General features: G+C 37.8%; 1 protein-coding gene across 9 annotated transcripts in view; it reads right to left on the bottom strand.

Moving 5' to 3' along the window:
- Nucleotides 1-17296, bottom strand: part of STK32B (serine/threonine kinase 32B) — a 192795-nt gene that overhangs the window by 71984 nt on the left and 103515 nt on the right. For all 9 annotated transcript variants that reach the window (XM_040556327.1, XM_040556333.1, XM_040556332.1 and 6 more), the window contains exon 5: nt 4377-4414. In XM_040556327.1, coding sequence (XP_040412261.1) covers nt 4377-4414 — 38 coding nt within the window. The remainder of the gene's footprint in view (nt 1-4376; nt 4415-17296) is intronic.

Genomic DNA, 17296 nt, shown 5'->3' with positions numbered 1-17296 from the left:
TCTTTATGCAGAGTCAATGTTGTCAGTTATGCTGTTCAGAAGTCAGCAGTCAGGGCTCAAAGTTTTTAATTTTTGTTTATTTGTTGTTTTTTTTTTTTTTTTTTTTTTTTTTTCATCCTATTTCTGGTTTTAAGGCCAAGATTGCTTGTTGGCTGTATTTTTCAACCTTGCTGTTAATTTTCAAATGAGAGCTGAGTCTCATATAACCAAGGAAATAGAGTTTTAAGGAAAACTTTGATGATCATAAAATAATATAATCATATATAAAAAGGCACATAAAAATGCCAACTTGAGTCTGCCTTACTCCCTCATATGAGAAACGATTACTGAGTAAAATTATCACTATTAGAGATGCAAAAATCCAATCTATAAAAAGAGGTTGCATTTTTTTTAATATCATGAAGATGGAGAAAAAGGTAAATGTAAGCTATTATTAATCAAATTCTGCAATTTTAGAAGCAGGGGACAGTTTTTAGAAAGGAACATTTCAAAACAGATAAAAGAAAATTTTTCTTTCATGAAGGATGGTGAACTTCTAGAACTTGTTTCTCCATGTGGTTGGAGCAATAATAGCAGCAACTTCAAATAGGAAGTAGAAGAATGCATTAACAAAAGCCCATCCAGATTCTAACAGGAATATACAAAGACAAAAAAACTATTAAAAATGTGGATAATAGGGAGTGCTGAATCATTTGTTGACTAAAAGTGGCAAAGGGCACTCCCTGTGATGAGTATCTCCTTTTGCCGCTGTCTGTGACAGAATGCTGGCTGAGATCCTGTGTCTGATCCTACAGGGAATTCTTCCTTGGTAAGCCATGCAGGGACCTTACAGGGTTGTGTGAAATAATGCCTTGAAATGCTTGCCCAAGAGGACATAAAACCCTTGCAAATTTTCTGTAAGTAGAGCATAACAATGGTGTGGTCACCCTGCACAATGTGAAACCTGGATGCCCAGAGCAGAGCTTTATGATTTCTGCAGGATGACCAGAAATGTTATTATCAATGATACTACCAAGTAGCTATAGAAATAGCAAGTAATCATCTCTGGAAAAAAAGACAATGTACTAATCTGGTTGCCACATCTTCTTTGCCTGTGTTTTAGCCATTCCATGTCTCTTCAGATTACATAATAGCTAATAGATCCTTAAGAGATTTTAAGGCATCTTTAATTTCTTTGACAATTCAAGAAAAATACAACATGGATGAGATTTGCCAGTGCTCAGTTCTAAACACTGTCATTTCAGACATATTGATCTAAACCATTAAAGTGAAAGGAGTAGTGGGGGAAGCAGAATACTGTTATTATGAGAATTCTGTAATGCTTTTCTGTGTACAACACAGTAATAATAGCTCTCCTGAACCACAAGCTAGTCCCTTCAGTTATCGTGGAATAACTGTTTCAGATGCATGTTAGCAGGACAGAGCACTACTACTAAATTCAGAGATTAGTGTTAGTTATAAGAGAGCTTTCTGAGACAGGAGATAGGCAAATAAAACAGAAGAGCTTTATAGGCAGCATTCGTTTCCTTAGTGAGGTCTAATTCTGATTTAGAGAGAGAACTGAAATGAAACACCACACTGCTCCTGCTCCAGCACACTGAAAACATTCCTAATCTCACTACTCAAGGAAGACTCTTCTATGAGGGAGTAAATCTCTGCAGGAGGTCATCTTCTGGTAGGGGCTGAAACATTATTTTAAGCATCTGTTTTCCCAGTTCTCATATAGCATTACATGTCTTGTGATCATCAAACATTTATATCCATCGATGCAACAGAACATCTGCTCAGCAATGTTGAGATGTGGCTTTGCTGAAAAGTATATGGGAAAATTCAGGCTTGGTCTGATAGAATGATTTTGAACAAGATGCATATATTTCATGCTTTTTGCTTTGAAGTTTAGATTAACCATTTTAATGGATTGAGAAAAATCTCCTGGTTTTACTACTTTCGTATTCCTGAGGTAGGTTTCCTAAGCCATACAGATAAACTGTAGAGCAACTGGTTTTAACAAACAGAAATATCTATGATCTTAGTGTAAGCTATGAAATTCAGTCAGCGTAATGTGATTCTGTGATTCTGTAATGGCTTGAAGATGTAAGGCAATGTGAAAGGACTTCAGCCAAAACAGGTTTCTTCAGTGAGGTCAAATAAATGTAATTTATTGAGACAAACTCTCAGTCCTAAATTTTGAGCATATCCAATTCCATAACACTTTTGGGTAAACACGGTTGTTTTATAAACTGTAAGAAAGAATGAAGAGTACAGTGAAGCATATAGGAAACTATTATACCATCCTGGAGGCCACAGGCTAAAATAAAGTTCCTGTGCACCTGGTTAGACTTGTATTAGGTGAATGTGTTATGCTTCTTATACAGCCTACCATATTTACGGTGCATATATTGAGCACATTTTTCTGTTAAGTGAAAGCTGATGGTTCCTTAAAAAAATATGTTATTGTGACATGTCGCAGTTTAATTGAAGCTTTTTTGGACTTCAGGGATAGGATTCATCTGGCTAAATGCGAATCTATGAGCTGGTTATCCACACAAAACTTCCTAAGTATTATTCACTGAAAAGAAATAGATGCTAGTGTTTAGTGCGAACATCCAAAATAGATCAGGTTTAATCAGATTTAAATCAGATTTAAGTGTGCCTACATCATTCTGTTATCTGTAAAAGAAGCCTAAGATGACTAGCATGGTACGGATGCCTGTCCTATTGGTGTCACATCATATAGTGAGTGCATGAACTCTTACCTAGGTTAGGAGAACTACATGTCCCAGTCACATAACTTGTTTGTGAGCCAAGGATCTGTGAGCTGATTAATTGTGCCAACCAAGGCCTATCTGCAAGCCAGGAGAAGCACGGTTATTTCATCACCTGTCTGCAGGTGTGCTATGAGGGAGCAGCAGTATGCTGCTTTGCAAAAAAAGGGGCTATCCATCCCCAAATTTCCAAACTCTCTATAGATAACTTTGCTGATCATTTTATAGTCACCAAAAAAATGATTTTGCAGCATATTACTGACTCTGGTGTTGCTTCTTCTCTACAACACTTGAGCTCCCATAGGAAAACTCTTCCAAGAGGCTGATTTTATGCTGTAATTGACCTTGATGAGGGGCAAGGAGAGATAAGGGTAACAGTACTTCAAAGTCTGTCAATCAGAGATTTAACACTCTCAGTCATTTCATGTTGCCTTTGACATCTTTAATTCACCCAGGACTTAAAGACAAGAGATTTCTATTTCATGCTTATTTGCAGATATTTGTGTCTAGGGAACATTAACGCTTACGAGTCTGAAACACTGAATACCCAAAGTCCTAGATGGTTTAAAACTCAAATGTGATTTAGCTTTATTGGCTTCAATATTCCCAGGGACAAACTCCAGCTGTTTGCAATGTTACCTCTTTAATCAATTTTAACTTGTATACCCAGCAGCTCTGCAATAGATTTTGAAAAATAATGGTAACTTTGGCATCATTTCAAGTCTGTATTTTCTCAGAGATTAACTGTTCTTAATCAATTTCTGAGGTGTACAAAGCAAAACAAAGCTTTCCCACAGCAGCAAACACACATCTTTTTTCCATATTGTCTTCCCCTTATATTTCTTTTCTAACTGATACAAGGTTAATGTTTTCTTTATTTTTATTTTCTCATGTCCTTGTTATGAATAGTTGCAAAAAGATGCATGACATTTTAGAAAAATGCTTCGTATATTGCCTATATGTATAAGGTTTACATTGAAAAAAAAATAGTATTTCATACCACATATTCATACCCCACATTTTTAGCTTGAGATCATGGAATTAGTGTTTAAACTTCAAAGCTGATTATGTTGCCTAGTCATTTTTTGGCATCATTTGTGCCAAAACAATATATGGAACCTTCAAAATTTTACAGAGACTTTAGATGCACATTTCCAAATTCCATATTTAAATTCAGAAAAATAATTTCAGATACCTACATGAGAAATAATTTGTTATTTGAAATTTTCTAGCCCTTCAGGAGTTCAGAAGAAGAGAAAATAAACGCTTGGTACTGTTCTACTGGAAGGTCCCTGAACAGTGATTGCAGTGACTTACTTTAATTGTGTTATTAAAATATTAACTTTGTTTTGACAGATGTCCCTTGTGATCTCCAGTCATATTAAATTCCTTCATGTTCAGGTCTTTCAAGTGTCAGATCAGCATTTTTTTTTGTTTTCAATAGGAAGGGATATTACAAAAGGCCCAAGATGGACAGAGGGACATGCAGAGAACATCCAGATTTAGATTGGAATCCATCATCTCAGGCTGACTCACAAAGCATGAGCCACCATGTTACAGAGAGCTCACGAATTAGAGATATCTGAGAGAAAACAGTCAAAATTCACTTACCGTGCTCATCCAGTAGTATGTTGTCAGGTTTGATATCCCTGTAAAATAAGGACATGAATACGTCATATTTCATACCAAAAGAAGACCTGCAATTTTAAAGGTTTTCCCATCTGGTTATGTGGGCCAAGTCATTTAAATTATTATAAAACCAATGAAAACCATGTCATGCAAAAAGGCAAATGATTTTTATCTACATCTTTTTATTGGCCTGAAAAAACATGCATACTAAAGAGGCTTTCTAGCTTTCCATTTCATGTGGTTTTGTTTTCATATGGTTAGCATTGACATGGATTTGGTTTTCGAGATTATTACATTATTCTTTATAGCAGTCAGAACAATGAAATGGAAGATTTGCATCTTGGAGGTGCCTGATTGCCTCAGGGACTCTGCGTTTGACAGACCCAAGAAATCACTTAATTGGAAACATCAGTGATCTAACCTTTCTGTCATACCCCACTAATCTGCCATGCTCATGGACATGATCACTCACATATTGTAGAGTCCAGCTAGCTATCTTATACTGCCCGGGTAGGTCTAGCAGATCCCCTTTTAGCCCTTGAATCCCCCCTTAGTTGTCTATAATGGCAGGTAGCATCTGGGGGAAGGAGTGGGTCTAAGGAAGGGTGGAGATCATGATGTGCAAAACATCAGCTTAACTCCGCAATTCTTGGCACAAGGAAAATGCATTGCCTTTGAGATCATCTCCTTCAGGATCATTTTAAGTTGACCTACATTCAGGCTGCTCTCAAAAAGGATGGAGACAGCTTTTCCCCACCACTGCTGGGAATTCACACCCTCTTTCTTGGGCCAGAATTCCTCTTGGCATGGAGAAATTCTGGGGAAACCCATCTCTTCCTTTTGCCAGCCTGACATGCTCCCTCATTTGGCTCATCCTGTGGCTTGGTGAGTGTGTTGTGGAGCTGGTACATGGCACTGCCTTCTCACTGCAGCTTGCACCTAATGCAATTTTGGAGCAGTGTTCTTGCTGTGGCACTGCCAGAAGGGGCGATGCATTGGTCCACCTTGAGCAAAATATTTAGCCCCTTTAGCTAATTTCTCCACTGATCTCAAAAGAGAAGGCACTGCAAACTGTCAGAATAATCCAACAAATGAGCCTGCAAATGAATTCCAAAGACTTCTTTCTAACTGTGTATCTTATTTTAGCCAAGGGATGACTTGATTATTCCAATTTAAACATTTCTCAGTAAAACCTCTCCTGACTGAAATATGTACTTATATATACTTAGACTTCACTAATAAGTTTTGTCCAGTGTTCCCGTAAATGGAATAAAATGGACTCTGCACTTCTCACATGGGTAAAAATAATGGAGTCACAGCCAGGTACATTAGGATCTTTCTGTGGCTTAATAATATCAGTGATATGTACAACATCACTTCAAACTGTTTTCCCCAACTTAAAGAAACAAACAAAAAAAAAATAGAATTGGAATGGTAAAATCACTAGTACTTCATTGAGAATAAAACTGAGGAAAAGGAGAAATTCAGCTTTAAGAGCTACTGTCATGTCTATAGGAATGCTGTTCCCAGGGATTGGTCATTACAAGCCCATGATTTTTCAATGTTTTTTTAAGAAGAGTTTGAACAATATGAATATGTGCTGTGGTTTTGCACCATAACATAGACTATATATTTTTATTGCCACCAGAAAAGACATTGACAAATCCACTTGACAACTGCATATAACACCAAATATATTCTACGTGCAGTTGTATCTGCAACATTCAGAAAGTTGAGCAGTAAAATTAGATCAGTGCTTGTCTTCCTGTGACTAACTCAGGCAGTAGCTTATACTTGGTACAAATGCACACAGACCATAGAGCCTTTCCTACCTAAAGGATCTTTTCCACTACTGGTTTTGCTCATTTTGCTCTGAGGCAGGACTGCAGCTGGGGGCATGTACAGCAGGGTGTATCACCTTGCAGCGGCAACTTGATAGACTCATCCGTCTCTGAGGCAACTTTGATAGACTCATAACCATGTCTCAGATCTCAACCTATTTTAAACTGCTTTTACAGCAAGCAAATGTCATGGGCTAACTTAAGCCAGAAGGAGAACAAGTTTCCTAAGTATTTTTTCCCCCCCGAATGTAAGATACTGCTGTTTTCGGATCACGTGCCTGGAGATGCATAGATTCGCATGACAAGTGAGAAAGCAAAGCACAGATTAACAGTGAAGAGTGTGCCTGTGTGCCTTCCAATAGCAGTCTGTGATGTGCTTATCACCAGTTTTCTGCACAGCTCTAGAAGATCAGAGCTCCAGAAGCAGTTTGTTGAAATCTCCACACACTGTACAGGAACAAGCCCACAGCCACGACTTAACACTTTTGAGACCTTTCAGTGGCCAGTGGGGAGGATTCAACAGACTCAGTGTGAAGACTTGGCAGGTCTAGGAGCATTGCAATTATAGTTGCTGGATATATTCAGAATGGACAGCTTGCAGTTTTATCCAGAAGACAGATATTTCCTTTAAATAAATACTTTGGTTAAATTCATTTAAATAGTGAAAACACTGTTTATGTACAAAGGTGGATTTAAAAGATAAAAAAATCTTTAGTTAAGCAGTTTAAATTCAAAAATGTTAAATAAGTGAAATTCTGTTTTGACTGCACATCAAATTTTCAGAACATTTCCCATGTTAGCAAGCATGTTCAAACATGCACAAGCAGTATGTGAAATCCAGTGCTTTAACTTCAGAGTTTTCCTGCTATGCATATCCCCAGCTGAGAGGATGAATTGAAAGACATGTTTCATAATCCAAGTATCATGATCTAGCTCACAAGAGAAACCTAATGACTTTTGCAAATAGAAAATTAACTTACGTTAAAGATTCAGAAGAGCCCTGGGCTGCCTTCAAACCTTTCACTGGCAGCTGTCGTTGACACTGATTTCATAACCACAACTTTCCCAGTCTGTACTGTTGCTACTCCAGCTCTTTTTTTTTTACACACGGAAAAATCAGACACTCATAGAAAAGGAATTAAAGAGGCCTTCAAAGTCTTCACTCAGTGACAGGACCAAGTATAACTAATATAACAGCTGACCCGAAACCTCACAGTTGAAGACAGATGAGAAAAATATTTGAAAAAAAAAATCATTCCACTTGTTGCTACTGCCTGTGAAACTTTTTATAGCTTTCTTCAGTTGCCCAGCTAGAAATGTCAAATAAAGCTGCCTGAAAGCACATTAAGGTGCTCTATATACTTTCTAAGTAATAAAGAATGATTAATAATCTATTTGTATCTTCTATAATGTCTAGACTGAGGGGACATTCACTGCTTTAAGACATTCCCTCTACATGCAGGAAATCCATGAGTGTTGCTCAACTCATGTTCACTTCATATACCAATCAGAGTCCCCTGAGCTCACTTGAAAGGCTCACAATGATTATAAAGGACTAAGATTCAAGTATTTTCAGTTCAAATCACTGCTTCTATCTATGTTCCTTTCTGGTATTACTAGGTGGGGTAGAAGTGATTTTCTAAACTCAGAAATGAAAAGGTTGCACAGTCTACATCCTCTGAGGTTTTCAAGACCTGACTAGATAAAAGCCAAACAACCAGGTCAGATACAACTGACCCTGTAGTGAGCAGAATCGTGGACTAGAGGCCTCTGGGCGTTCCTTCCAACATGAATTAGTTTGTGAGTCTATGAAACATAATGTATCTAATTGTCCATTGTTCTTTTCCCTCCTCTGTTTAGCTGCAAGGAAGTTCATGAAAGATATAAAAGGGACTTGGAAAGGGACTATATATGTGTATTCAGTGAGTCTTTGGTATAGTCCAGTGCAGTTGGAAGCTAGTCAGAACTCCCACATGTTAAAATTTGTCCTGGGGCTTGAATACTCATGAAGAAAATAATAGGAATAAATAGCCTATCTCCAGAATGAAAGCAGTTTAAAATTCAAATAATCTGCAGCTCATTATAGGTGTAAAATAATATTTATGTTTACATGTATCATTTACCATCCAGGGATGTGTAGGGATGCGATCAGGAAAGCCAAGGCACAGATGGAATTGAACATGGCAAGGGATGCAAAGAATAACAAGAAGAAATTCTGTAGGTACATTTGTCAGCAAATAAAGGTCAAGGAGAGTATACCCCTCTGATAAGCGAGAAGGGAGAATGGTAACAACAGACATGGAGAAGGCTGAAGGTACTCAACAACTTCTTTGCCTCTGTCTTCACTGCCAATCAGGCTTCCCGTGTCTCTCATTTCCCTGAACCTGTAGATGAGGACTGGGGAAGCAAAGTCCCTCCCACTGTAAGCAAAGAGCAAGTTCGAGACCACCTGATGAAAATGAACAAATCCAAGTCCAAGGGGCCTGATGACATGCATCTTTGTGTCCTGAATGAATTGGCTGATGGAGTTGTCATGCCTCTCTCCATCATATTTGAAAAGTCCTGGCAGTCAGGTGAAGTCCCTGGTGACTGGAAAAAGGGAAACATCACTCCCACTTTTAAAAAGGTTAGAAAGGAGGACCCATGGGGACTGGCAACCGGTCAGCCTGGCAAGATCATGGAACAGATCCTACTGGAAGCAGTATCAAGGCACATGCAAGACAAGGAGGTGATCCACGACAGCTACCACAGCTTCACCAAGGACAAATCATGCCTGGTCAATCTGGCAGCCTTCTGTGTTAGAGAGACTGCATCAGTTGACAAGGGAAGAATGACTGATTTCATCTACCTGGACTTCTATAATGTCTTTGACACAGTCCCACGTGACATCCTTTCTCTAAACTGGAGATGCATTTGAAGGGTGGACTATTTGGTGGATAAGGAATTGGCTGAATGGCCACACCAGAGATCAATGGCTCTGTGTCCAGGTGGAGCCTGGTGGTGAGTGGTGTTCCTCAGGGTTCTATCTTGGGAGCGGTACAGTTTAAGAGCCTTATCAGTGACATAGACAATGGGATCGAGTGCACCCTCAGCAAGTTGGCAGATGACACCAAGCTGTGTTATGTAGCTGATACAACAAAAGGAAGGGATGTCACCCAAAGGGACCTGGGCAAACCAGAAAATTAGGCCCACGTGAACCTAATGAAGTTCAACAAGTCCGAGTGCAAGGTGCTGCACTTGTGTCAGGGCAATCACAGACATGAGACTGGGAGAAGTACTCACTGAGAGGGATTTGGGGGTTCTGGTGGATGAAAAGCTCAACATGAGCCAGCAGCCCAGAAGGCCAACTGCATCCTGGGCTACAACAGCAGAGTGGCCTGCAGGTGAAGGGAGGGGATTTTCCCCCTCTGCTCTGCCCTTGTGAGGCCCCACTTGGAGTGCTACAGCCAGGTCTGGGGCCCTCAGCACAAGAAGAATTTGGAGCTGTTAGAGCAGGTCCAGAGGAGGGCCACAAAGATGATCAGAGGGCTGGAGCACCTGTCCTATGGGGAAAGGCTGAGAGAGCTGGGGATGTTCAGCCTGCAGATAGGAAGGCTCCGGGGAGACCTCATTGCAGCCTTTCAGTACTTGAAGAGGGCTTATAAAAAAGAGTGCAACTTTTTGCTTGGGCAGCCAGTGATAGGAAAAGGGGGAATGGTCTTAAACTAAAAGAGTGTAGATTTAGATTAGATGTTATGTGGAAATTCTTCACTCAGAGGATGGCGAGGCACTGGAACAGGTTGCCCAGAGAAGCTGTGGATGCCCCATCCCTGGAGATGTTCAAGGCCAGGTTGGATGAGTCCCTGGGCAACCTGGTCTGGCGGGTGACATCCCTGCCCATGGCAGGGGGGTTGGAATTAGATGATCTTTAAGGTCCCTTCCAAACCAAGACATTCTGTGATGATTCTGTGAAGACTGCAAAGCATGTGGTGATGGTATGTGCTCTAAAGTTTGAAATCCAGAGCAATCTCCAAAACGTTTTACATGTACTGCTACAAACTTGCAACCAGGATGTCACTTCTGTTTTCTATTAATCTTGCCTAGACTTCAAACACTGATCTAGAAATGAAAAGCTTGTGGTTGGTGAAATCAACAGTTTCCTGAAGGAAATATTAAAAAAAATATATTTTGTTGTAATTTAGAACAATGGTAGGTCTTTCAGGTTACCTGATTTCATGTCATTTGAAAGAAAACAGCCAAAAAAAAGAAAAGGTGTGGGGAAGGCAAAACAAAAAAAATCAAACAAAAAAAATGCTGAGATGAAACAACCAATAGACTGAGCTGTTTAGTTAACAGAAGAGATCTGTAAGATGTTATGTGACAGGTATATCAAATAATAAATAGTATCTAAATGGTCAATAGAGCTTTTGTATTTGCTTTTGGAACATGAAAGCAAGGTTCATATTTCATAAAAATGAAGTGAACTAAACAAACAGGATTTTATTTATACAACTGAGAATTAAACTCATGTTGATTACTACAAGACATAATTGCATAAAAATGCTTAGGAAGCTTAAAAAAAGATTTAGCCATTGATGTGAGTAACAGGAATACCAGCTAGAGCTCCTCCAGCTAAGATTAATCTAATTGATTTAGGAAAGCACTTCTACAGCAAGTACAGATGCTGGCTTCGCCTCACCTTTTTGAAACACATCAATAATAATTCTAAATGCAAGGTCTATGCTTGTTCTTAAACCTGTGAGAATTGAAAAATTAACATTGCCCATCTGTTTTATTCTGCTTTTGTATTTGCAGCAAACATACAGTCAACACAGACTAAATTCCTGCCATTAAAAAATTATGATTTCCTTCTTCTGCCTATGTTTTCTCTTTATTTCATCAAAAGATTTCATGTATTCTTTTGTTCCCAACAAATGGACAGCTGCTCTTTGCCAGTCCAAGCTACTTTTTAATATTATCAGAGGAGTTATTTCAGCTATAACAGTTCTGGATAGGTCTGAATTTATATGTGTAGTAAACTTTAACCCTTTATTTGTATCAGTAAAATGCAAAGTACATTCTTTCGACTTTATATCTGGTGGATTTCATTCTTTGCCTTGCTGTCTCAGAACAAGATTTAATGTATTATCATATTTCCATTCTCTTGGCCGTCTAAATTCCCACAGTAGCATCTATGAGCATTTTGGTTGATAGCAGTTTTACCAGCATGACTCATTAGAAGTATTTTCACTTTTTAATGGTGATTGGTTTTCTCTGAATGTGGAATGTTGAGGTTTCAACTCTTCACTAACCTAAGATAACTTACAAAGAAAGCTCAGTTGTGTACAAACTCACAAAATGAAGTCTTAGATTTTTTTAAAAAGCCACTCTTAGCTGCTTTCATTTGGATAGACAGAAAACATATTCACTCTTATTCAAAAGACAGAAACTAACATACAAAGAAGAGGTATAATATAAAACAAAAGAGGTTCAGACTGGATATAAAGAAAAAATATTACTCTGAGGGTAGCTGAACAGTGAAACAGGCTGCCCACAAGGGTTGTGCTGTCCCTGACTGACATGGCTACATAAAGCCCTGGGAAGCCTGGTCTGATCTCATACCTCATCAAGCTTTGAGCAGGAAGTTGGTCTAGAAACCCCTTGAGGTCCCTTCCAACCTTAAATTTCTCTGTGCTCCTATATCTATAGGTGAGTTCTGCAGGGAACAAAGAGGGTTTTCTCTATTATCCAGGTTGGCAGCAGCAGCTGAGTAGGTTCCTGTAAACTACCTTACCCACTTACAAACCTCCTCCAGGAGCACTGAGGATGCTTGCAGCCTACTGACAACAAAACACCATGGGTCACAAGAGATGCTCATTTTAGCCTGTATGAGGTGGGCCCAAATTTATATGTATATCACCAGAGTTCACTGACTTACAGTTAAGGCAGCCTATGCCCTTGCAGAATGCTAAGATTTTTTTCTCAGAGATCATGTCAAAATATACAACAGGGAAATTAAATTAAAAGGATTTTGCCTTCTTATAAGGATACAAAAGAAGCAAGATCCAGACAAAGGCCCTTGAAATCAGTGGAAGGATTACAATGGATTCAGGAGATGTTGCTTCATCCTTAACAATTGTTCTTGTGCTCTTTTCTTTTTAGTGCTAACAATCTAACTGTATGCCGTATAGGTTGAACCTTGAAAAACTGAACCTAAATGTTTAGGTAAGTCTTTCTATTTCTTAATTATGCAGCTCATTTCTTATATTAATATTTTTCTCTTTATGCAGAAATAGGTATTTGAAATTACTTTTTTTTTTTTTTTTTTTTCCACTAAGAATAAGAACATTGTGTTAAGATCACAGAAAATCACATTAACTGTTTTTTAACCTACAATGACATTCACTATCCCCTTTTCCAATCCTACTGGTCTGCACTGTGTCAAGACAGTCCCAATAATAATGCCTGAAAGTGAGCATTAGTTGTACTCTTGGATATAGGGAATGCTAGACAAAGACTTGTAGTCTGCACCATTAGCTATGTGTTAAATTCTAGAGGGCAGCTGCTATCATTAAGAAACATAGTAAAGAAACAACAACTTCTGAATAGCAACCTCAAGTCGTGCAGGGATAATTACAATAACCTCAGTTTACCAAGTACCTGATTCTCTCAAATATTAAATTATTCTCATTTATTTGCTTATAACCCTTTTATATGCTACAGACTATACCTGAACAGAGCCTGTTATTTTTTCATTTTATTTTATTTTTTAAGGTTCAGTTAGTCACACTAATGTTTCACATTAAATCACAAACATATACCTGCCACATCATGATAAACTAATATGACATGAGTAATCCCGGACAATTTTCATTAAGATTAGTATTAGCTGTAGAACAGTTCTTAACAGCCATAAAAATTGCAGTGAGTTGGGAAATATAAGTTTCAGCTATGGAATATTCAAGTCCACATGAGACTTATCATTATATCAGAGATGTGAAGTGAACCATATCAATACATTATAAAGGGGCTTCTCCTGATTATAGAAAGAAAAGTGAACAATTTCTGTTTTTTCACAGATAAGAACCTCACTTCCTTCTGATTTGATATTTAGATTCATAAATAATACACATGTATAAGGTATGTAGTTAGTAAAGACAGTGAGTGCATATATAATGATTATATAAGGCAAATTTGTTGAAGCTTTGGATGAAGGAAAACTGAATATTTATGGGCCACTGTATAGACAAGAGAGGAATTTAGTCAACGACTCTGCTTCTATAAGGGTAGCATAGAAATGATGTATCCCCAGGAGCCAAACTATGCAGAGTTTCTACACAGAGTGCTTGTTCAAGAAGTAGTCTTAATGAAGTCTGCTGTGTCCTTTCTTTCTGTCATCGACACCTTATCACTCATTTATCTTTTTAGCTTTTTGCTTCTGACCAACATCCTTCCTAGTCTCAAGAAACATTAAATGGTATTAAAACAAAATCACAGAAAGAACCTGAGAGTTATTTGCTGTGACTTCCTATCAGATGGATGGCAATAAAATGCTCCAGACCTCTGATTGCTAGTTCATGTACCCCTCACTTAGTTCTCACTAGTAATTGCTGTTGTGTACTGTCTTTATAAAATGACCTTCAGAGTCTTCTGTTCTTGCTCTAATGAACACCATGGCATGACATGACACTGTGAATCACTGTAATTTTGAAATTTAAAGTCTTCAGTATAATTGGAAATTAGCTGAGTATATGTGGTATTAGATTATGAGAGATCTGGAAATATACATATATATATCTTGTAGCTGTTTGTTTGTATGAATCTGGATATGCTTCCACAAGGCACCTGCCACATTAACACCAAAACCACCAAAATACTTAATTTCAGAAGTGGACTTTCCCAGATCATGGTGTCTGAACAAAGCAGGAAGGAAGAAACAATTTCTGTTAATAAAAGCCACTGGTTATATGTGTGGAAATGAAATGCAGAAACAAGCAACTGAGATGCTGAAATCTCAAAGTCCTGAACTTTACCTATTTAGACTTAGGCTTATTCACTGACAGCCAGAGACAAGTTGCAGAGGCAGGTTATTTCGTGTTACATGGCTTTTGCTAAGCCAAGCTATTTATAAAGAAGAATCCACCTTTTTTAGCTATTTCTCCCTTGAGAAAGGAGTAAACTTCGCTACAGTTGAGTTTCAGTAATTCTGCCTGAAAGCAAAATAAACTGTTATTTAGCACCAGGATGTGCATGCATGAATTTATCTTTTGAGAAGCTAAGGGTACAACAGTTCATTCAATCAACTCTGCCATTTCCATATGCACCTTCTGCAGCCTGTTATGCAGAGGACTTGCAATGTCAAAGGGCATCATTTACAGTGCCCTGTTCTAGTTTGAAATATCAAAAAGCCTAAAATATTAATTGGTCTGAAATCCATCCAGTGGAACTTACTTAGTCCTATTTCCATCCAGGAAAACATATATATTAAAAAAATAATATACATATAGATATGAATATGGATATGGATAGATATATATTAGATGTTTTTAAAAGATTAACTCTTTCTTTCCCTGAAGAAAGACTCAGACTAACAAACATTCAACTTTACAAGTTGAAAAAGGTCTCTTTTTATCACTGTGTTTAAATTCTTGTATGATATTTTAATTAAAAATTGATAGAATCACACAGAATTCTATGTAAAAAAGAAATCAGTAAAGACTTCAGGGTTTAAAAACCATTCCATAAAACTGAAATGTCTTTTCCAAGATTCTATACATTTAGTCCCAAATAAAATATTTATCGCCAAACAGAAACATGTAATTTTGTTATTATACAATCTGTGTCATATTACTTGTGAACCTGAAGTACCTAAAAATTCAGTTGCCTTTACAAAAATAAACTGATATTATATTGGGTTTTCCTATTTAAATTCTTCTGTGTTGTTTGAAATCTTTTGTTTTCTCTGCAATTCCCACTCCTGGGGCTTTAATGCAGAAAAAAAAATCCATAACTACTTCCAACTAATTATTTATTAGCATGCAATCATATGACACTAATCAGAATCCTATCACCCAGTCCATTATCACACTTTGGGGCTTTTTCCTTCTGTGTGGCAGCCTGTGTGGCAACAAGACAGTTTTCTGGTTCAAATGCAAGATATAATTACCGTAGTAATTATCACAGGATAAGTGAAAAAGCTCTCACTAGTGAAGGACTCTAAGGACCCTACCTCTCCCCGCACACCTCTAAAGAGAGCATGGGGGCTTGGCTCCACGTTTGGAGTTGTATTATGTATGGAAATAAGTTACTCTGCTGTTGAGTGTTATGGCACCTGTCATTCCTTTTGGTTTAGTGATATTTTTTACCAGGCATCCATGAATCTTGAATTTTCTTAGCACTTGTAATAGCCAATTTTTAATAGATCTGAAGATAAAGCTAGTAAAGATGCAACTAAAGCATGCTTATTTACAAATATTTCAGCTGGAACAAGGTTGTTATTTTCCAATTATATTTCCTTTTGAACAAATGTAATTATGAAAATATGTTCAGTTCTCTACTTGTAACAATAGGTGGCAGTAATGACATCTACATTTGTCTGTTCGGCCAGTGGTCTTGGGAACGCTGTATTTGTCAAGTATGGTTTAGAGAAATAGCTGTAATAGATATTGTTATCATAGGTTGAAGAAAATGGCCTTTTTAAGAACAGGAATTCAATACTGAGACTTCCACTTTTCTGGGCACATATTGGCAGATAGCAATTGTTTTTGGCTAGGTTTGGCATCTGAATTTGCATAGATACTAGATTAAAATAAAAAATAGCAAATACAGAATATTTCATTATATTGTTCTTCCTGAAGATCCAATAAGATTTTATCATAAAGGTAATTATATTCTTCAGCTGCAAGAAAAAATGATGAAGATTCTTATATGCTATAAAAGCTAGAAAGATTTGACCAAAGGAAAATGTGAACCTGCACTTTGACTCCTCTATGTTTCATTGAATAATGTCTCAGAAAAGCACCACTGTGGCCATATAAACTGAGCTTTTACATTACAAAACCCAGACTATGGTACCCAGGATTCCTCTTGTGGATGCAGATGTTCTCTTCCAAGTGAGCATTACCCAGCCTAAATGACTGGCAGGCAATTCAATAGTTAGCTTTTATCTTGCATGTAGGACTCAATGGCAAATGTGCTGCTTCCTTTGTTAGAACAACTTTCTAGAGCTAACACTGGACATGCCTCACATCTAGAGCACTTGGACTTTTAGGTATCTCTGGGAGGAACCTTGAATAACTGTTAGCACTGTGGTGATGCCAAAACATCACCACATTTCAAAACAAAAAATCTTTTCAGTCAAATGTTTCTCCAGTGTGCATGGAGGAGATGTGAAGAATCACCATGTAGCAATAACTTGTTGATAACCTCACTGTCAAGGACTGTAATCTTTTCTGTGTTGTAGCTTCAAGATTTTCTGAGACATTCTGTGCATATAAGTGTCATACCTTTATGTGTGAATCAGCTTGCAAGAACAGGTGACATCTCTGATAACCATGGGAAATGCACAGCTTATTAGACACTTACTAGAGAGTGGCATTTGGAAAGAATTATCTGGTCCAGCAGAAAAGTATATACATTCCAATGGGGACACTTCTTTCCTCAGAGATACCATATGAGAGCTTTTGACTGGGAAGAAGGGGAAAAATGTGCTCGGCATGTACTCTGCCAGCCGTTGCACAAGTGTTGGTCTGCTTCCAGTAAAAGACACAGGCCCTCTCCTAATTTATACAGGCAGAAAATCATGTATGAGAGCAAATGAAAGAAGGAATTGATGACGTTTGTCCTCTGCCTAAAGATAAATCAGGAGAACATTGTTACTGATAAGCACATTTGGCTTTGTCTGTTGTAAAAAGCTAGAGTGGAAACTGGTGTTTTTGCAATGACTGAAATATGTATAGCTCTTCCATCATTTTCCACTAATTGAAATATGGAATAGATACACTTGGATGTATCAGATCTCTCAGAGTTTGCTCAGCTTACCATTCAAACTCAAAATGAAAATAAATACCAAACACACATGCT

This window comes from Cygnus olor, chromosome 4 (genome assembly GCF_009769625.2).
Source record: "Cygnus olor isolate bCygOlo1 chromosome 4, bCygOlo1.pri.v2, whole genome shotgun sequence".
Lineage (NCBI taxonomy): Eukaryota > Metazoa > Chordata > Aves > Anseriformes > Anatidae > Cygnus > Cygnus olor.
This window is presented reverse-complemented; position numbering and strand designations above follow the sequence as displayed.